Source organism: Salvia hispanica, chromosome 3 (genome assembly GCF_023119035.1).
Source record: "Salvia hispanica cultivar TCC Black 2014 chromosome 3, UniMelb_Shisp_WGS_1.0, whole genome shotgun sequence".
Lineage (NCBI taxonomy): Eukaryota > Viridiplantae > Streptophyta > Magnoliopsida > Lamiales > Lamiaceae > Salvia > Salvia hispanica.
This window is the reverse complement of record NC_062967.1, coordinates 6,759,440-6,780,244: the sequence shown is the minus strand read 5'-3', so window position 1 is coordinate 6,780,244 and position 20,805 is coordinate 6,759,440. Positions and strand designations below refer to the sequence as shown.

At 34.3% G+C, this 20,805-nt stretch overlaps 3 protein-coding genes across 5 annotated transcripts; 1 reads left to right on the top strand and 2 right to left on the bottom strand.

Moving 5' to 3' along the window:
• Window positions 1–1,452: 1,452 nt before the first annotated feature.
• On the top strand, window positions 1,453–8,146 carry LOC125215969 (protein AAR2 homolog). 2 transcript variants are annotated; one of them, XM_048117556.1, is made up of 13 exons: window positions 1,462–2,087; window positions 2,176–2,258; window positions 2,355–2,412; window positions 3,305–3,364; window positions 3,774–3,903; window positions 4,633–4,847; window positions 4,922–5,014; window positions 5,101–5,172; window positions 6,066–6,098; window positions 6,727–6,867; window positions 7,140–7,196; window positions 7,825–7,920; window positions 7,989–8,146. In XM_048117556.1, exons 1-13 carry the CDS (start codon window positions 1,992–1,994, stop codon window positions 8,025–8,027), a joined length of 1,173 nt encoding a protein of 390 aa, XP_047973513.1. In that variant the 5' UTR covers window positions 1,462–1,991; the 3' UTR covers window positions 8,028–8,146. The 2 variants fall into 2 exon arrangements, with proteins under 2 accessions (XP_047973514.1, XP_047973513.1); XM_048117557.1 differs by lacking the exon at window positions 6,727–6,867 and having other exon boundaries at window positions 1,453–2,087.
• A 5,091-nt stretch (window positions 8,147–13,237) lies between these two features.
• Window positions 13,238–14,244, bottom strand: LOC125214830 (heavy metal-associated isoprenylated plant protein 21-like). Of its 2 annotated transcripts, none has more exons than XM_048116000.1 (3): window positions 14,134–14,244; window positions 13,949–14,024; window positions 13,238–13,700 (listed from the first exon to the last, which is right to left on the bottom strand). In XM_048116000.1, the coding sequence occupies exons 1-3, from the start codon at window positions 14,203–14,205 to the stop codon at window positions 13,402–13,404; spliced, it is 447 nt and encodes a 148-aa protein (XP_047971957.1). In that variant the 5' UTR covers window positions 14,206–14,244; the 3' UTR covers window positions 13,238–13,401. The 2 variants fall into 2 exon arrangements, with proteins under 2 accessions (XP_047971957.1, XP_047971958.1); XM_048116001.1 differs by having other exon boundaries at window positions 13,238–13,697.
• Window positions 14,245–16,060: 1,816 nt separating this feature from the next.
• LOC125214829 lies at window positions 16,061–20,278 on the bottom strand. Its single transcript, XM_048115998.1, has 9 exons — window positions 20,143–20,278; window positions 19,185–19,305; window positions 19,041–19,098; window positions 18,806–18,940; window positions 18,111–18,713; window positions 17,896–18,039; window positions 17,697–17,825; window positions 17,133–17,174; window positions 16,061–16,818 (listed from the first exon to the last, which is right to left on the bottom strand). The coding sequence occupies exons 2-9, from the start codon at window positions 19,298–19,300 to the stop codon at window positions 16,204–16,206; spliced, it is 1,842 nt and encodes a 613-aa protein (XP_047971955.1). The 5' UTR covers window positions 19,301–19,305; window positions 20,143–20,278; the 3' UTR covers window positions 16,061–16,203.
• Between the last annotated feature and the right edge of the window lie 527 nt (window positions 20,279–20,805).

Here is a 20,805-nt window from a genome sequence, read left to right as displayed (position 1 = left end):
CTGTTTACATGTATTACACTAAGCCATTGATTGTGCGACACGTGCTAGTCGGACAGACCATTTTCCACAAAATTTTCTGAATAAACACGTGATAATTCCAAGTTTAAGGTTCTGTGTCATTGCTATATAAATAATTGAATTGAATGTATCTACTAGAGTATATATGAAATGCAGCACCTATTACTTCTCTCATCATACTGAACCACATGATCAACACCTCAGTTCCTCTACTCATGAGCCACTCACTGATCCATCTCTTGTTTCTACATCATCATATTCTACTGGAGCACTTATTACTTCTCCACCCACATCCCCTGCCTCCACAACATCTCCTTCTCCCACACAAAAAACCACCTCCACACATCCCATGGTCACCGACTGGTGTTTTCAAACCTAAATTACTTGTTGCAGTGGTTCTCTCTTCCCTTATTCCGAAGTCTGCCTACTTAGCCTTACTCATTCCCGTTTGGAAGCAAGCCAAGTTAGATGAATTCCTTGCTTTGCTCAAGAACCGCACATGGAATTTATGTGAGTTACCTCCGAGCAAGAACCTTATAGGCTGCACATGGATTTTTAGAATCAAGAGGCTGTCAAATGGTGCTATACCTCGATACAAGGCTAGATTGGCTGCCGTAGGTGGCTTGTGATTCCGATAAACAATTTTTGTCCTATAATTATAAATAGGGTCAAATTAGTCATAGAAGTATGTAATACATGATGCTATCAATTCAAAATAATTTTAATCTTATCTAATTCAAATTTGAAGGCAATATGTATGTATATTTTTTGTTAATTTATCTTTATTCAAGTAAAATTATGGAGTATTATAATAGGGAGAAATATAAAAGGGTAAATGGGCCGGTTAAGTAGTGGTGTAACGCCCCGACTTTTTCTATCTTTATATTTCACTAGAAAAGATATCGTTTGTTTAAGACGACTTTCGTGTTTATTTTTTCTTTTGCCGAATAAAGAAAAATTTTGGATGATCAAGACAATTAAGTTTTGTGGAAATGAACGAGTACAATGTCATGAGTTGTCTTTTGTATGAAGAAACATGTTGCGTGGTGATTGGTAAATTATCGAATAGAGATGTTGAGCGATCGAACAAAAGAGGGAGAATAGGTTTCGTGGCTTGGAACAACACCAAGTTAATTTTTTTGTCTCTATAAAAGAAAGTTGAATAAAGCTTTAAATAATTAAATAAATAAATAAAATATATGAACTTGGGCTGACCCAAGTACAATTAAATCAAAGTCCAATGTCCAACTTAAATACAAATCGGGCTATCCTAACTTGTTTTGACAAAAAAATATGTCATAGCCCAATGCTTCAAATAATTTCCCAATCCCAAATTATTCATTCCTCTCACAGATTTGGCGACTTCTATGCTTCCGGTGAGACTTCTGATATCCTTTAACCTGCAACCAAAGAGTCATCATTTAAGCCTCTTAATTACTTGCCCTTTCACTTCAACTTCACTATCGTTTACACTCCAATTTGTTTTCCATCAAATAAATTCTAAATTTCATTGCAAAATACCAAAGGAGATGAGAGACCAGGGAAAAGATATTTTCGACCACTAAATTTCATTTCATTTCAAAATTTTGTGAGAATTTCATTCAATAGTGTCAAGAATTGTGATTACATAAATATCCCAAAACTCCCCTTAGTAATTCCATAAATATCCCAAAACTTCCCTTATAATTCTATAAATACCCCCAAAATTCCACCTTGGGCTCATTCTTTGTGTTAGAAATTAAAATGTGTGAAAAACAGACCGAAATCAATTAATTCCATTCGGTTCGGTTCGGTCCATGACGTGTATGCTGGGTTTGGTCATTGATTCGAACACTTTGAGGGCTAGGTCAGGAGAAGAGTGAAGAGTTTTCTGGAATTCGCGGGAAAATAGAGCATTGGGGTTTAGCAAAGTGAAGACTATTGAAAGCCTTGAATTTCGCAGAATAGTGAACTAAGGGTCAATTTGGAGAAGAATGGATGCAGATACGGCTTTAGAATTAGTGAAGAAAGGCGCTACGCTTCTCGCGCTCGACGTCCCTCCCTACACTCTATTCGGTATTGATACCCAGGTACTCATTTCTCACAGTATGTGATGTGTGTGAGTGCGTGTTTTGCATTTTCAGCTTTCTACATACTCATTTGTGTGTTTCTCTGCAGATGTTTTCGGTAGGTCCTAATTTTAAGGGTGTCAAGATGATTCCTCCCGGTATTCACTATATCTACTATAGCTCTTGTAACAGGTGACCAGTTGTTAACGCTCAACGTAACAATTAGAAATGTTCTTGAATACTTTCAATGTCATATGATTACTTTTGAGCTCTTGTTATTTCTTACAGGGAAGGCAGTGATTTTTCTCCGATAATTGGTTTCTTCATCAATGCAAGCTCATCACAGGTGTTTAGTGTAATTATGTTTTTTATTTGCATCTTATAATGTACATTTAAGACCCTACGATTGTTGAATTTCACGAAGATATGTAGAACTATATGTTTAGTTCATCTCATTACATCTCAGCTTGTGAAGGCTACTAATAGAGAAGATGCCACTGTTGATTGGGAAATAGGTAGAGAACGCAGAGAAGAGAAAGAACATGATAATAACGATAGAGTAAAGCAGTAAACAAAAGATAAATTCTCCTGTAAAGAGCCTCTAAAGAGGTGGATCCTCCGAAAAGGGCCACATCAACATGCTTCACTCAAACTGTATTCTTGTTGATTAATGTGTAGGACATAAGCCCTGTATAATAAAGTACTGTCAGACTCCCAACTAAATAAAACTCTTAACTTGAGTCTAATTCTAAAAGGTAAATCTGCAGGAACATATCCGGGAACCAGGGAACATTGTCTATAAGCTACTTTTGACTTATGATGAGGAATTTGCTGGTATTCTGTTGTTAATTATTGGAGGCATAAGGTGCAAAGACACCCTGATTGTTTATTAGGATTTACATATACCCTCCTAAAAAATTTACACTATCACCTTCCTAACACTATCTCATGATTGTCTCTGGTCATTTAATTAATCTCGCAGCTGGATATCTTATACCCGGGGCCTTTAATGAACTCTGTTAATTGCATGTTCCTGTATCAAATCAATTCTAAAGCTCTAACTTCAACTTCGAATGCAAAAAGTTTTTATACATCAGTTGCTAGCCAGAGTGCCACATCTTGAAATCGTAATTCTCCGATGGAATATAAGCTGCTAATACATTTGCCCCCAGAAATCTGTCCTTTGAGGCGACATTGTTCAAGATTAACATTGTGTATCCTTAACATGACTATGGAAGGTGATTGTTCGGAGATGGGATCAAAAGGAAGAGCGGCTAGTCAAAGTTTTAGAGGAAGAGGTGAGTGTTTGTGTAACCATATGCTTACATTTTTTCTGATGACTTATACTATGCACATAAAGCTGCACACTGGCATCAAATTCTTACCTAGCTTTCCTTGGATTGCTGGGCTAATTTGAATGTGTTAATACCCAGTTGTCTCTTATGATAAATAAATGACCACACATTTTTGGCAAGTGATATCTTTAACTTGCCATGATGGGTACCTTTTGTTAATGCATAATTCTGCTTCTGCATGAAAAATGATATTGGAAACTGAATTGGCTTAGATATCTAGTAAACTCTTGACTCCTAATATCTTTTGGACTTCATAAAATTATATTTATGTTGGAAAAAGTCATGATATCGTTCAGCAATGCTTGCTTATGTCATGATTATGAAACTTTTCCTAAAATTCTATTTTATACAGGAAGACAGATATTCTGATGCTGTTAAAAGATTGGAATTTGATATGCAGCTCGGACCATATGCATTAAACCAATATGGGGATTGGATACATTTGTCCAACTTCATTACCAAGGATACTGTTGACCGTCTTGGTAGGTATTATAACGTTTTGATGGTGTATCTGCTATGTGTTCTTGCATCTCATGTTGATCCATTTTGGCCTTCTATTGATCTATTCTATAGTGTATATGGCTTGTAATTACTGGAACTAAATAACAATAGGAATTGATCTCATTACATGACAAAATAATTGTTATTGGCATTCACCTTGGTCAAATATACCCATACTGGGAAAAAATCTGCCAGTTTATTGTACTTAAGGTGGGTTCATGACGTGGATAGAGTCCCTCATTAAGTCATGACTTTTGCTGTAGTTAGCTTCTACTATATGATAACTTGGTTAAGACATGATTAGACAAACAAAAGATAAAATCATCACATTAGCACTGTTAAGATTTGTATACCAACACTGTTCTTTATATTAAAAATAAAGTTTCAGTTGGTCTGTTCTTCATTAATGGTGACCAGAGTAAATAGGAAGGTCCGTATGCATTGGAAAATTGAACTTCATGCATATTCATATCTACAGCATATGGCAGTTACAAAGCCTCTTTTGGGTCATTGGGTGCCATGATCACTTAATAGAGGCACTACTTTTTGGAACTTAATATATCATGGTTACCTTTGTTATCTACGTTCATGTTAAATTAAGTTATGTCAGATTTCTAATATCAAATGCAGTCATTAGGATTTGTATATATCCCTTCATGCTGATGCATTTGTCTTTTTTCACTCGTTGACTGGGATATACTCTTTTTTAGAACCTATTGGAGGGGATATCACAATTGCATGTGAATCGGAAATGTTTTCTGGAACATCCATGGATAAATCTTTGGCTGAGCAGTTAAAGAACAGCAAGTTTTCAGGTCATGAAAAAAAGTCCCAAAAGCAAGGTTGCTACTACACTACTATTCCCCGAGTTGTCAAACGAAAGGGAATCTATGGGGAGGATATCACTAGTTTGAATCTCGACAAGGTATTGAAATTATTACTTTCTGAATTGGTATTTTAAGCTATTCCTGACTATGGGAATTATTCTACTAATTTCAGACGCATCTCCTGGAAACCATATTGATCAAAGAATATGGCAGTGATGAAAACGCACTTCTAGCAGAATTGCAGTTTGCATTCATTGCATTTCTGGTAATAAAAAAGTCTTATATGTGAGATTTATTATATGATGTGAAAAATATGTGCTGGCCTGTGCTCATGTGTCATATATTATGCAGATGGGTCAATCTCTTCAAGCATTTGTGCAATGGAAGCTCTTAGTGAGCCTCTTACTTGGCTGTACAGAATCTGTAAGTGCTCATAGATCATTGGATTCCTCGAATGTTGTAATATTTGATTGAGATGCAAATTGTGATCGACAGTATCTGTTAATTATTTCCCCTGTCAAAGTCTTTTGTGATGTGAGTATTGGTTAAATATGAAACTTCACATGCGAACATGCTGTAGTCAATGGAAATCTGACTAGTTAGAATTGTTTTGTGGAAACTGTGATCCTTGAACTTTGTATATCATGCATAAATGTGGAGGTGAGTCTGCAGCCTTCTTATGCCTGTCATTTGGGCATTAGAATTCGTTTTTCGTTTGCCTCCCACATTAGCAAATTAGGAGCTTTATCTATGTCAAATAAGCATAGGTGGAAGGTATGAAATTTCAATATGTAGTTGGATAATTCTTACTCCCTCCGACCCCAAAGAATATATGCATTTTGGGTTCGGCACGGGTTTTAATGTAAAATTGGTAAAGTAATAGAGAGGTAGAGAGAAAGTAATTAAAGTATTGTTAGTGGAGAATGGGTCCCACCTCATTAGAGAGAAAAGACATTTCAAAATTAGAAAGTGCATATTCTTGTGGTACGGACTAAAAAGGAAAGAATGCATATTCTTGTGGGACGGAGGGAGTATGAAACTTGGATTTTATTCACTAGAAGGTTGTTTCTCTTGTCTTGTAAATGAATAGTATATGAATATCATCATCATGTGTAATAATGACCCCTTTGCAATTCATCTTTACATTAGTTACAAAAGTTTATTATTTAAAAAGGCATATCAAAATGATGTTTATCTCTTAATGCATATCTGAATGATATTTATCTCAATGCACATGTAATATCTTACATATTTATGTAAACTCTTATCTCTAATTTGTTGCCTCTACTCTTTCCATGTTTTCTTCTTCCATGTAGCCTCTTCGTTCCAGGAGTTCTCTTTTTACCAAGGTATATTATTCATCCTCTGTGCTCTACTTTATGACCAAGGTGGCAATGTAGTTGCTTATTTGCATATCTCATAGGAAGATCCACTGAGAAGTGAGAAGTGAGAACTCTCCTCTCCGTTTTCCTTGTAATATTTTCCCAAAAAGTGATTTTCTTTATTGTCACATCTGCAATCATGTGTAAACTGTTCATGCTCTTCTCTATATAATCAAGGAGGGAATGCAGTTGCCTGATCTGTGCATCTCAGAGAAAGGTCTACTGAGAACTCTCCTCTCCCTCTGAGTTCTCTTTATACTCTTTTGATGGTGATCTCTTAGTCTCAGTAGACCTTTCTCTCAAGAAAGTAATTCCTTCTTTGTCACATCTGCAATTATGTGTAGATGATTGATAAAAGTTTATCATGGTTACAGTTGAGTTGCCATATATTTTTCTTCATCACATGACAAAATACAATGCACTTCTTAACCAAGAGGACTTGCAATCCTATGATTTTCAGCTTTATGGGTCAGGCTGTATGTGTTAAGTGGATACAGCATCTACTTGGCATGATTACTTTTGCAACATTAGCATAGTTCTCATTTTCTCTTTGCCATTATCTTTATGCTGGTTTCTAAGACAACTTCATTCACAGTTTATCAAGGTCATATATTATCAGTTAAAATTTGGGTTTCAAAAGGAACAAAAAGGTACCGGTGATGTGCCACAAGGAGTGTCAGCATTATTAGAAGAGTCTTGGTTATCTTCTGATAGCTTTTTGCACCGGTTATGCAAGGTAATGCTATCAATACAGTCTATTAGAAAAAAATATGTATCCAGATATGATTTTCGCCATTTGTGCTTTTTTACTTATAACATGATTTTTTCCCTAGGTTCACTCCGACATTTTTCTTAACTCTTAGTACCAAACACCAACTTTTCCATCCAATTAACTAGAGTTATATCATCCTTTAAATTATCATATTCCTGAATAGTTTGGAAATTTCTGGTATTCTATTATGAGCACTAGGTCATCAGATGTGCATAAGATCCATTTTTGTATTGCAGGATTTCTTTTCGGTAGTGTTCGAAGCTCCAGTGGTGGATGGAGATCTTCTTACTTGGGTGAGTTATCCTAATACTATTTCTTTTAGCGTGCTGTTTAACAAGATTGTCATTCAGTCTTTTTCTACAATTTGACAGTGATTTGATCCGTAACTGTTGGCAATTGGTATTATCCATATTCAATAACTAATTTTGTATCAGTATAGAACCTTAGAGATGCTGAATGTTTGAAAGCTAGGGCACTTCTAGCTCCATTGCCATTTCCTGATTCGGTTTCATGATCTCAGGTGTTCAAAATATCAGTCATTCTTTGAAAATTTCCAACTTGGTTCTTATCCGGGAACGGGGATCTGTTAGAAACTTAGAATCATCAAGATTCATTATAAACTGATACTGTAAAATAACAAGAAGTTTGAGGTATTCTCAGCTCAAAAAATTTAACTGAGCTTAGGTTTGTGTTTCCAAAAGATTAGAGCAGATTAGGTCATAGTTATTATCTTAACGTAATGGCCAACTTAGGCACTTAGGCACTTAGGCCATCGTCAATTTCTAACTTTGCCATTAAAAAATTCAAATAAACAAAAGTGTGGCACTATAGGAGAATTAGACGGAGCTGTGTTGGTAGAGAGCTTCCATATGCTGCCCTTTTAAGATGGTTTTGCTGAATACGTGCTTTTAATTTTGTAAGACGAGAAGGCTGAGGTCACTGCTCGAAGAAACTATAGGATGGAATTTCGAGGAGAATGGTGCAGCTGATGGAATCGACTTTGACGAAGAAGATGAGGTACATGAGCCACTTTTAATATATCTCATTACATTATATTTATGCTAATCATTCTTCAAATCTTGCAGTATGCTCCAGTGGTAGTGAATTTGGATGGAGTATTTTAATCTTACTTGAGAATGTAGTAGTTGTCTATGAATATACAAGAGCGTAGATTGTTGTTTTGTATGTAGTTTCAATCAACCACCAGCCTTACTCTTCAAATTAAACAGAAAAAGCTCGTGCATGTTGAGGTTGTGATTTCTTAGTCAGTAACTTATTTTGTAATTGAAATATAAGAAATGTATACTGTAATAACAAATTAAATCTACCAAAAGTTGTTATTTTTAGGCAATTAACATTTTCGAAGTATATACGCACTTGAAACCGTTAAAAGTGTCTTGAGAAAAATTATGGCCTCATAATATACCGTCTTTAATAATAATAGTAGTAATAATAATAATAATAATAATAATAATAATAATAATAATAATAATATCATGCATAGATGTTTTTAATCCCTTAAACCGAATAAGTCATATTTAAACACTTGGTGATTGGTATTTGTGTTTCCTAAACCAGATCAATAGTTTCACCATGAGTTATCTTGAAATTTATTCAAAACAATTTTGTGTACCATCTCAACTCTTAATTGTTAACTTTTGTGCCCATTCAAAATGTTGCCTTTCAATGAAAGCGAATTTAAGCAAACTTTATTCTGTCAAAATTTGATGTTTTCAAACTTTATTTTGTGCTAAAGACTTTTTTGGTGCACTAAAGCACATCGTGTCTATCTTGTAGTTTATGCCAAAGCTATATCCTTGTAGCGCTTGAGGCAAAAGTATGGAGTGATCGCCGGTGTATAGACATGAATAAGGAACTGCTACTATTTTTAAAATGGAGGATTTTAATAAACAAAATCACACTAAAAAGAGAGATTTCACGAGTATGCAACTATGAAATTGTGTCGTCGATAAGAACTTAGCAGATTTGATAGGTAAACAAACATCTTTCTTTTCCCGTGTTCATCAGATAAAAATTTTAGGATTAAGTTTTGCTAAGTCTAAGATAATTCTAAAATTGGTAATCCTTTAAAAGTTTCTCATCGTAACATTCCCGATATCTCTTATCATATGTAACCATTTCATAATACGTCATAATGAAACAAAATTTGATTAATTATACTTTATGACGTGATGAGGCATTGACTGAAATGTAAATATGGCATAATTTTGAAAATACATAAAATGGAATCTTTTGCCTTTCAAAAATGTTGCAAATATTGAACCAGGCAATATTTTCCACCTTCTAAAGATGGAATTGGATCTCCGAAAAGACTTTGCAATATGCCATGTTTGTAGGTTTTTTGACAAAATGAGGGCCACGTAATTTTTTAAAGCTAATTTCTTGTCAAGGACTCCCTTGGTCCTCAATAATAGTAGTACATTAATTAGTGACATATTTTAGTAAACTAATTGGTGGATATAGTTTGAAAGGATAATTAGTAACAATCTCATAATTAGATAGCGCATAGTAAATAAAATGTATTTAGAAGTGTGTGTATTTTGACATAGAGGCAGAGTATTAATGTATAAGACGAAAAATCTTGGATTTGCGTCTACCATATCAATCCAAAAATAGTACTGTACTTGGAAGATTGAAATACAACATGGAATATATGTTGCACTTTTGGGGAGACCTTAAAATAGTAACAATGCTATAATTTATGGGGGAATGGAAGTACTATAGTCGCAATTTAAAAATATATTAAAATACAAAAATTACATAATTAAATCCTAAAAAATAAAAATTACATAATTATAATCCTAAAAAATAAAATACATAATTAAAATGTGAATTTTGGAGGAAAAAATTTGAAAAATAAATTAAAAGTGTGTAGAAAACGGATATAATTTATTGAGAATTGGGAAAATAATATTTTTATTATTTAAAAATAATTTTTTAAATTAAATTCGAATTTTTAAAAAAAATTAAAAAAAAACGAAATTGTCGTTGGCCAATCGTGTGCCGCCACGTAAGGCTGCTCAGCGGCACGGACGTGCTATTATTTAAGAGCAGCGTCGTACCGCTGGCACGGACGGACGAGCTATATTGGCGGACGAGCTTTTCCTTGCCAGCGGCAAGGACGGACGGACGGCGATGCTCTTACTGCTGCGGATGCTCTGATCTAATCAACCCTAAACCATATATACTCGATTTATTTTGGATTCATCTTCTCGAGAAATCTATTCAAGTTAGATTAAATAATCAAAAGACGTTATATTGTTCAAAAAATTGGAATTAGTAGCAAAAATATACTAATTAATGTGAAGTGAAATACAAAATTCTTTTTACTTATTTTTATTTAAATTTTCAGTGTATAATGTAGAAAAGAGTCTTTACTACATGATTGTCTCTCTTATTTTACAATTTTTCCACTTTAACTATTTATTACTCCCTCCGTCCCGCTTTAGCAGTCCCGTTGACTTTTCTGCACTTTTTTTGTAAAAATGATAATAAATAGTTGAAGTGGAAAAATAATAAAGTAAAAAAGAGAAATATATAGAGAAGAGTTTTATCTACATTATTCTCTTTTTTACTTTATTATTTCTCCACTTTAACTATTTATTATCATTTTTACAAAACGAGTACAGAAAAGTCAATGGGACTGCTAAAGCGGGACGGAGGGAGTATCATTTTATAAAATGAGCGCAGAAAAATCAACAAGACTCCTAATGGCGGACGAAGAAAGTAATTACATATTTATTTATCTATATATGTTTATAGACTTATAGTTGTATTTAGTTTGTGCAACTTTGCCTCTCTAGAATCAATTACGCTGCCACTGCGCGGGCTTGTAGTTGCATTTAGTTGATTGTTACATTAGTTCCCATCGGTTTAGGGTGGGCTCAAAGCACAGAATCTAATTCCATAATCACAAATTTAAAGGTACGTATGTGTCTAAATTTTTGAATCTCCATTTCATCTGTTTTTGTCTTGATTTGACTATTCCACTCTCTTTCACCTAAGCTTTTAAGATCGATTAGCACTTTTCTCAATATAATCTAGATCTGCGTACATATAATATATATGTAATTAAAGTAGTAATATATTTTTCCGATTATAAGTCAACCTACCTCAAATTAATTGGAAGAGAGGCAAGTCAAAAAAATTATTTGGATAAGACTTGAAAATTTACTCATTTTATGCTATTATGATTTCGTGAAAATTAAATTAAGTTAACATATAACAAGAGAAACATTTTATTAAACGAATTGACATTAAGCACATAGACCATAGTATATAGTTTTTTCAAATATATAATAAGACAAAGATTATAGTAATTCCGTAATAATATACCCCGAATAAAATTTAATATGTTAAATAAAGTAGTCGTAATTTGGTATTTTAGTAATTTTCATAATTACATTTGTAATTCGACCTAAAGATTGAATCCAGAGCATAATATACCCAAAACAAAAATAATACTTTTCGATCGTCTTATACATTTTCATTCATTAGACTTATATATTTATTTTCCAATCTAAATAATTATAAAAAAGTACCCCATCTTTCTATTATTAATATTAATATTCAATTGTAGTGAGTTAAGCATCCTAACACAAGCAAGTGCGGCGCCTCTTTTTGTCGCCAGAAATATGTGAAGAAGAACGTAGCTACGAATGTTCAAAATATGTGATTTTCATTTACTAAAATTTATTCTGAAATTCTATTGGAGTTCAGCTTGACAAAGTGGTCAAAATGCTAACCTCTTTCGAATTTAGAGTTAGAAAAAGAGAATAATAGTTTCAGACTCTAAATTGGCATAATATTGTAGATGCATGTTCATCAGTTACCTAAAATCATTTGAAGACAATCATTTGCATGTTCATCAGTTGGGTAGAATCATTTAGAGCCAAATCTAGCTATTGATTGACAGATGTTTCCGATAATTATAATTAAAAGTCGTTGCGAATATTAATTAGCAAGGTCCCATAAATAGTCCCACTCCGCATTGTGTCCAATTTTAATAGGACACTAATAAACTAATGAACTTTTATGATAATTCAATGATCCCAGATTTATGCTCACTCCATTTATAATGAGACTTCTATTGATAGACAATCGAAGTATAAGATATGAACTAGTAATTAAATCCGAACTGAAAAATCTATACAACTTTGTTCATATTTGAATTTTAAAAATCAATTAGGATTAGAATATGCAGTGTATATTTTATAAACTGTACGATACTATTTTGTATGGGGCTATTTGCAGGGGCAAATACCCGAAATCTTAATAATCGATCCGAATTAAACCAAAATAGTAGTATAAAATTTAGAAGGGGAGAAGGCGGCAAGAGGGGGAGACGACGACGATGGTGGTGGTGGGGAATGGGGAGACAACGGTAGTGCAAGCAGGGAAGAGGAGACGACGGGTGGTGGAGGAGGGGGCGACATGTGGTACAAAAGATGGAGGGTGAAGATGAATAGGTGTGCTCATATGAGAACCCTAATCTTTTTCTAATTAGAAAATTGGTTATATATTGTAGGTAAATTTTTATGCAATTTCTGACATTTCTATTTGAAACAAATTTTATAGTTTGGATTTAGTTATTTCGATATTTCAGGTTGGTTCAGTTCAGATTGAGAAAATTTCAGAATCAAAATCCGAATACTTTCTCTAGCTATTTGCATGTAAATTTTAGAAGTTTCAATAATATATATATTTTTTTAATACATTAGTAAAACCTACATGTTCATTACTGAACTATTGATTTGATCAAATTTTGCAATTCAGGCTAATATTAATACTAACCTGACTTGTTGCTTAATTGATGTAATATAATCGACTGATAATTAAAAGGATATAACACTGAAACAGTGGGAAAAAAAACAAGCTAAAAGGTAGAATTCCATAAAAAATCTGGAAAAGAAAAACTTGACCTTTTGAAAGTTGCAAATATAGTCTTGGTCTACATTTTTCGGCTCAAAATTCCAACGTAAATATGTAGGCGTCTTGGCTACATTTTCCAACTTTTTAAAAGATCGTTCTTTTTGTTCTTACTTTTCCTTTTTGAGATTTTGAAAGTAAGACTATTTTCATTTATAACTCGAAAGGAATCGTTAAAATTAAGTACAGGAAATCCACTGCCAAGTAGTAAAATTTAACAAAGGAATCCACCTTAAGTGTGTGCAACAAGTAGCCTCAAAAGCTAATTCAACTATACCTAAAAGTTGTTCCCTCTCCCAACAAAAGAAGCAAAAAATAAAAAAGGAAAAAAAAAATAAACAACCAAGAAAACAACAAAGTGAAACTGTCAACTAAGCCATAAACATAGAACTTGGTTTCATTTCATATATGCCTCAAATACTTATTATTCTCGCTCATCATCTTACGTTTAAAAGTCAAAATAGCCTCTTTCCAAAAGAGGAAAAACCCTCATACCACAAGGCAGAGGAACACCTCTATATAATAACTAATGAAAAATATAATAATTAATTACATTATAGAGCAAGCATTAGGGTTGTCTTCACTGAAGAGATATGTCATGGCTTCTTCAGTTGCATTAGGCACAGGAGCGGTGGCACCCTGAACGTTCCGTACGAAGCCAGCTGGTGCCTTTTTGTCGTAAACTTGAGCGACATGAGGGTTCTGAACAAAGTTGTATGGAATAAAAGGCCAGAATTCAGCTTTCTTTCCTGTGTTATTCACTCTCTTCAAAACTTTGTTGGGATCAACATAGCCATTCACTGTCACACGGCTTAGCTTTCGGTTTATGTCGATGGATTTCACTCCTGCTATATCAATGATCAAGTCGTTATGAAGATTGCATGAACATAAAATTTGGTCGAATTCGGGCTTGCTAGCAAAATCAAATGAAAATCACAAGTAGTATGACAAATTTTTAAGTTGAAGCTGTGCTACATTTTTGGAACTATCACAATTTGATAAAGAATTTAGTTGTAGAAAGAATTACCATACTAGGAAGAGAAAAGGGTTTGGAGGAATTAATGGGAAAAAAAGGAGATAAATTAAGATTGTGAACCTTTGATGTGTTTGATGGCATTCTTTACTCTTCTCTCACATCCATCACAGTCCATTTTCACTCTGATCTCAACCGTCTGCAACACAAGTCCATGCATAAGAAATTATGAAGAAACACATTTTTGAATAATTGTGTGTGTAGAAGCAAAGGAGGTAGCAATGTGGATGATGATGATTAAGAGGTACCTGCATTGATTTCCTTTTGTTTCTGGTTGTGGTGGAAGTGCACAACTTCAAGAGATAGTTGAGAGCACCCATATTTTACTACTTCTCACCACAAGTCAATGAAGAAGAGATCATATTGTGTTTATTCTATTATATAGACCTCAATATATATAAAGTGGGAATATATAGGAAGATAAGGTGTAATTGTTAATTTTTAAATAGTATAAAGGTCTCTCTTTGTCAAAAAAGTTATGTTTTGAAGCCTTATAAGGGGAAAGGAGGTTTTGTTTTGTACCACATTTTGTGGAAAAAAGATATGGAGAGTGTCAAGTGAATAAATATTTTTCTTATAATTGGTCACATGTAAAAAGATGAGGTTTTACCAAACTACTCTCTCTGTCCCACTCAAGATGGTATCTCTACTTTTTTGTTTATCTCAATCAAGATGATCACTTTCCAATTTTGGAAACAACCTCATCTCTCGTTAAAATATTCAACTACCTTTTTTCTCTCTACCTTATTCTACCTAACAACACTTCCTAAAATCCCGTGCCACTCAAGAATGTGGTCATCTTGAGTGTGACGGAGGGAGTAATTAACAAAACTTAATTCATATGAAACTTCTGAGAAAATTAATATTCTAATTTATTCTTTATTTTTTTAAATTTTATTTCTCAAGAAGATCAACAATATTTTTCATCTATCCCTGATCGTATTAACTCGAACCTTCAACCTATTAATTGAATGAAAAATGTCGTATCAATTAGTTAAGTTGTGCTTCATCGTCTTCGTTTGTTCATTATATTCTTCTAGTTCAAACAACTAAATTAAGTCTAATAAATAACCATGTTCCACTTTCTGAAAATAAAATCTAACAAGAATAGTTATGAATAAAAAAATTCCACTTGGGCATGGACCAAAAATACTTAGAAATTTTAAAATTGAAATGATTGGCAAATTGATATATTAAATTTCTCATTTCTGTTCAATATTCACGATCTGAGGTGAAAAATACCTTCTGTGTTCTATTATTTGTTGATGGTGATAGGCTAATTAGGAAATATTTGTATATTTGAAAAGTGTATAAGTGTTAGCTTTCAATGGGTGCGGACCAGTTTTATATTGATATATATTGCAAAATGCCCCAATAATTGTTCTTGTTCCTTGATTCTGTCCGCAACGGAGTACTACTTTTGTTTGGTTCTTTTCTTCTTTTTATCTTCCTTCCTTTTCATTCCTAATTGATTAGTGCGTGTATATGGCTGTCTTGCTAATCAAATTGAAACATTGCTCTTAAATGAACATTCCCATTGATCGACATACTATAAAAAATTAACAAATATAGTCATCCATATCTATCTAGTATCTTTCAATAGGTTTATGACCGTGAAAATTTTATTTTTCAATTGTCAACTTACAGTACATTGGATAGGATCTTCTGCCCCAAAATTATTGGTGTACAATAAAGTCTGCTTCTACTATTTGGAGTATAAAATTTATTGCCAGAATAAAAGGTACTCTCATTATTATAATGTAATGAACCGCAGGTAATATTATTAATGATAAAGAATATGATAGAGGGCACAAAGATGAGGTTACCGCAGGTCGTTACATTATCGCAATTCGCAAAAGCCAAGAAGAATATGATAGTTCTGCTGTTGATTTTATGTTGTAGTACTATTAATTAGTAGTAGTATTATTTCTTTGGTGTTAATTTATTGATTTTTTTTGTGTCCGGTGTATTTGCGCATTCACAAATGTACAGATATACATAGATTTTGAATAATTAATTAATTTATTAGTTGTTGTAAGTTGAGCATCCCCAATCATCCCCTTAAAAGAACATTAATGTATATTATGTTTTTTCACTCACAAAATTTTAAAAAAAAATTGATTTTATTTTAGTGTAAATCTAAAAATAAGTATTTTTTACTCAAAAACCAAAAAATGAAAATAATTTTAGAATACCATTGGAACTAATTACTTAGAATACCATTGGCCTGGTAAAAATTGAACTACATCTACAAGAGAAGAAACAAATATTACAACATAAAAAAACTAGATACATTTTGAGAGAGAGATTAATGAAGGTCAATCAGCTCCTATATCAGTTGAGTTCCATATACACATTTCTAGGTCTAGCTGGCCAGTTGCGTTTAAAAAACCGAAAGGAACCAAGAGAAAATCCACAGGTGGTGATCCTTCAACCCTACCCGGAAAATTGTTTGTGTATGACTTCAGTCTGAGACAACTATTTCCTCTTTCAGATACAATATCATACAGATACTGCTCCTTCAATGAGCTCGGGCTTATGCAAGTTATCATCACCGTATGCCCAATACTCTCCGTTCCTTTATTCAGAAGGAAAAGAATGCCATCTTTCTCGGCTTGAAGCACGAGGAATGTTTCATTCTTGTTTAAGGTGACTGGTAAAGGGCAGTTATACTGGAACCGTCTTCCTGAGTCCCAGTGCTTACTACTAAAATGTTCTGACAATTGTGCAGACGAGCCAACAAAATGGCACTTCTGAAGGGGGCAAGCACACGGTGAACTGATGCAGACTTCTTCGTGCTCTCTTCTCTTGTTGTAATCGACAATTTCTGCACAACCATACTGAGCATTTCGGCAGGGTGCTCTGACTGGATCGTCAATTTCAATATCCACGCACACGGTGTTGCCTTCATCACCATTTATAGGCATATTTTCCTGAAATAACAGAGCAGTAAACCCCTGTTCATTCCATGACATTATTCAACATACAGAAAGTATTTCCAACGATGATTAAGATGTGTCTACAGAAGAGAATGGTATAATAAAATATTCTTAGGAAGGTCAGTGTAAAGAGACCTTAGGGTAAACTAAAAGGGAACTTTAAGGTTAAAGCATTTATCAGATATTGTGAACTGTTGGCAAGAAAATAATTTTCAACCAACAGCAAAACCAATGAAAAATCACCATTAATATCTGGTCGTGTGAAATAATAAGAGAGAGAGAGAAAAAATATCTGAATCATCATTTACCTCTATAGTGATCATGCCCCCATTAACTTGATCTTCTCCAGCCTGTACATGAACTCAATGAATCAGTTGCAAATTTACACATAATCAAGTTGGATATAATAAAGAACTCTAAGAAAGGAGTTGTAAGCCAATGAAAAGCTTGAGAATAAGGTAGCATTTGCCAAGCAGAACATAAAAAGGAATCAAGAAAAAGATGAAACAAAGAAAGTGAGAGAGAGAGAGTTGCATAAAATCTCATGCCGCCCAAGGAAGGGGTCATCTACCTTGGGACGAAGGGAGCAAAAGGGTACAACTGAAAATTTCCATATGTCATTTACTTTGTGAAAATAATGCAATTACAGACTTAGGTGGACCAGATAATTGTAGTTCTTATGGGATCAGAAAGTGCTGGAAGCAGCACCAGCCACCAGGACAACAATAGAAGAGTGAACCAAAGAAGCACGAACAACATGTCCTTCTCATAGTTAGACAAGCAACAAAATTAATGGGTAAATTTGAAACACATGAATAATCACAAGAAGAATCAATACAGTAAAAGATGAATTTCATCTTCAGAATGATTACCTGATAGCCAACCTGCTCAAGTAGAGAATAATTTTCAGCATCTGGTGCCATTACTCCTAAATTACTGCTGTCTAATTGGGTCCTATATCCCAGCATTCCCATCCCAAGTCCTCTTTCCTTGCAAACCACCTACAAGAAAACATTTTAAACCAGATTTGACACTATTACAATAAATGCATATGGGTTACATAAAGCATACCTCTCCACATCCGTAACCACCAAGTTCTCTCTCTTGCTTTTCTCTTTCACTAATTTCTTCTTCACCCCAAGAAGATAGGCATGGAAATAGAGCAGGAGATAGTTCAAACGGTTCTCCAACAGCAACACTCTCGTAATAAAAAAGCTGCAAAAGAACCAAATGGTTGGAAACAAAAAGTAATGTATTCAAAAATGAAAAGATTTATCGAGTCTCACCTGGAGAAACAGAAGACAGCCGCCAACCGCACGTTGTTTCCCTTGACGATAGCGAGCTACTTCTCTAACTAGCCGATCAAGTAAAAATTTCCCCCAGTTATATTGGTGAACAGTGTCCATGTTTGTGAGAAAATGGAGAAACGAAGGACTAACATCCAGCCTTGCCGTGGGGCATATTAGAGTGCCTAACACATAAAGGAGAAAAGACCTCTTAAAATCCTCCCCAGCTTCTGGGACCGCCAACCTTTCTTCCAGGAGTCGGACAGAAATCCCACGATTTGAAGCATTGTACTTCTTGCGCAATTCAGCAATCAGCTCATCAGGTCCGGAGTTAACCACATCCTTCCCACTCGAGGCCAATCCCATCACCAATTCAACATCTCGAGGAGTTAAAGGTATGCGCTCGCCACATATTTCCAAGCTGCGCCGGACAGTATTAAACTTCTCCAATAACCAAAGACACAGGCTGCGTCGCAGAGTTCGGCATCGGAGGTTGAGGATACTACCAAATCCCATGCTCTTTACAGCAGCTTTTTGGTCAGGTGTGAGCTGTTGCAACACATTTAATAGCCGGCCAGGAGAGCATCTGGTAACAAGTTTGGTCTGCAGCACAAGGGTCACCATTTAGGTAAATATTATGAAGATCCAATGTTACATAAACATCTGAACATAAATTTTGGAAAACTTGTGAATACTTGTCTTCTTGGCTTGGGAATACGTGCCGGGGTAGTGCTCAAGTATTTATCCCATACTTCACGGGCACGATTAGTGTATTTTGACTTCTCTTCTGGACTCATCAATTTCCAAGCATCTGAGGCAGCTTTTGTGGCCTAAAAGAGATTGACCATAAGTACACTTCTTTTATCCCCATTCAAACCCAATCTTGTGAGCAGATAATGTTGTATCAACACTATAACAACATAGACATACCACTTTCAAGCCCGAGGATTCTGGATGGGATGCAGTGTACTCCTTAATAAATTCACGGCTAAGTGAAAAATGGCAGGAATCAGCTATATGGATTTCTATATGGGAAACAAAAGTTTGCGGGAAACCATTAATTGAATGTAGTACCTAAAATGCACCCAAGAACATGCAGGGCGTGATGTTCCATCTTGCTTCTTCTTCTTCTTTGGTCGACTGATTTCCGACTCACTATGCTCTTGTTCATTAGTCATGAGCACCATCATATCTTCTTCACATGGAACCATAATTTAGAATAGCACCTTCACCATCATTTAACTCACACTTGAATGAATAACTAGTGAAACTTATAGAACTATTACTAAATCCATGACAGCAATTCATTTCCAAATAAAGAAAGACTGAAAGAACAAAAAAAAACATAGCAGCACTTGACATTCTGAACCAAAAACTGATAAAAGGACACATTTCATGCCATTCACAAACAAGTTTCCTCCGCAACAAAAAATCCACTTCATATCTAAAAAACCTAGAAACTATCATCCAAAATATGGCATCTGTTAAATTTTATGAAAAAAATTCCATATCGAGTATAGACAACAGTTATCTATCAACATGGCCAGAAACCAACTAGGTCCACTTGGTTTATGTACACAACACACAGCAGAAGAAACTACCTGACCATCAGTCTAACTTCAGCTATTCTAGGACGCAAGGGTTACTCAGGAATCAGACAAGCAGAGAATCCTAACATCATCTCACACGTGATACTACTATTGAGCTATTAACTGAGTACTGGTGTAGTCAAACCCAAGCATCTCTTCTCTTGACACAATAAAAAAAAGGATCAAAACTCAACCTCCTTTTTGATAAGAGCCAGTTCTTATGAGGCAAATTGCAGGTTTCGCACACAATTAATGGTAAAATCACTCCGCCTAGATTGCACAAAATGAATTCATATGACGCAATAATTTTCGGAAAATGAAATCCAACATTTTAACAGAAGTGCAAACTGCGATCAATAGACCTAAGAAATTGCGAAATGCAACGCATGCAATCTGCAAAGAAACCGTAATCGGGTTTTGAGCAATAAGGAATCAGCGCGTACCGAGGATCAAGACCTCATGGGCGACGGCAACGGAAGCTCCACCTGCTCCGTCGGCACGGCGGTTTCTCGTCTCCACTATTTCCTTTTTTGTTTCTTTTCCCTTTTTTGCTCCTCTTTTTTTACTTGCATCACTGCATCATTTTTTCTTATTTTGTGGCCATTTCTGAGAAAATGGGCCTTTTAATTTTTTTAGCATTTGGGCCTTCTATTAGAATTTAGCAAATACTTATATTTAAAAATATAATATACTCACTTTTTTTCTCTTCTTTTCTTTTTGGAATTGTACACTATTGTTAAGCATGTATTTATAAATATGGCAGATGCAATTAGAGATATGTTTTCGTATCAGGCTATCGAATAATTAAGGCATCTGTAAAATTCTATATTCATTTTCCCAATCATACTAATTAAATTAATCCTTATTACGAATAAATTCGTGTAAATCTAACTAATTAAATTAAACCTTATTACGAATAAATTCGTGTAAATCTAAAACTATTTAGGGGCCTACTTTAACGAAGCTAAGAAATATAATTAATAATGCATCATATGTTTTTAATAATTTTTTCGACATATGATGTCGTTAATCTTTTTTCACTTCATCGTTAAGCTGTTTTCCTGTTCTAATGTTGTTTACAAAGTAGAATCTTATTAGCTATTTCT

Excerpts from the sequence above, each read along its gene's own strand:
- LOC125215969 (XM_048117556.1), top strand. The coding sequence starts at position 1,992 with ATGGATGCAGATACGGCTTTAGAATTAGTGAAGAAAGGCGCTACGCTT. Across the intron at positions 3,365-3,773 it reads TCAAAGTTTTAGAGGAAGAG|GAAGACAGATATTCTGATGC; the intron begins GTGAGTGTTTGT and ends TATTTTATACAG. Across the intron at positions 3,904-4,632 it reads GGATACTGTTGACCGTCTTG|AACCTATTGGAGGGGATATC; the intron begins GTAGGTATTATA and ends ACTCTTTTTTAG.
- LOC125214830 (XM_048116000.1), bottom strand. The coding sequence starts at position 14,205 with ATGGGTGCTCTCAACTATCTCTTGAAGTTGTGCACTTCCACCACAACC. Across the intron at positions 14,025-14,133 it reads ACAAAAGGAAATCAATGCAG|ACGGTTGAGATCAGAGTGAA; the intron begins GTACCTCTTAAT and ends CTTGTGTTGCAG. Across the intron at positions 13,701-13,948 it reads TGCCATCAAACACATCAAAG|CAGGAGTGAAATCCATCGAC; the intron begins GTTCACAATCTT and ends TCATTGATATAG.
- LOC125214829 (XM_048115998.1), bottom strand. The coding sequence starts at position 19,300 with ATGATGGTGCTCATGACTAATGAACAAGAGCATAGTGAGTCGGAAATC. Across the intron at positions 19,099-19,184 it reads TGTTCTTGGGTGCATTTTAG|CCGTGAATTTATTAAGGAGT; the intron begins GTACTACATTCA and ends TTTTTCACTTAG. Across the intron at positions 18,040-18,110 it reads GCTGTCTTCTGTTTCTCCAG|CTTTTTTATTACGAGAGTGT; the intron begins GTGAGACTCGAT and ends GTTCTTTTGCAG.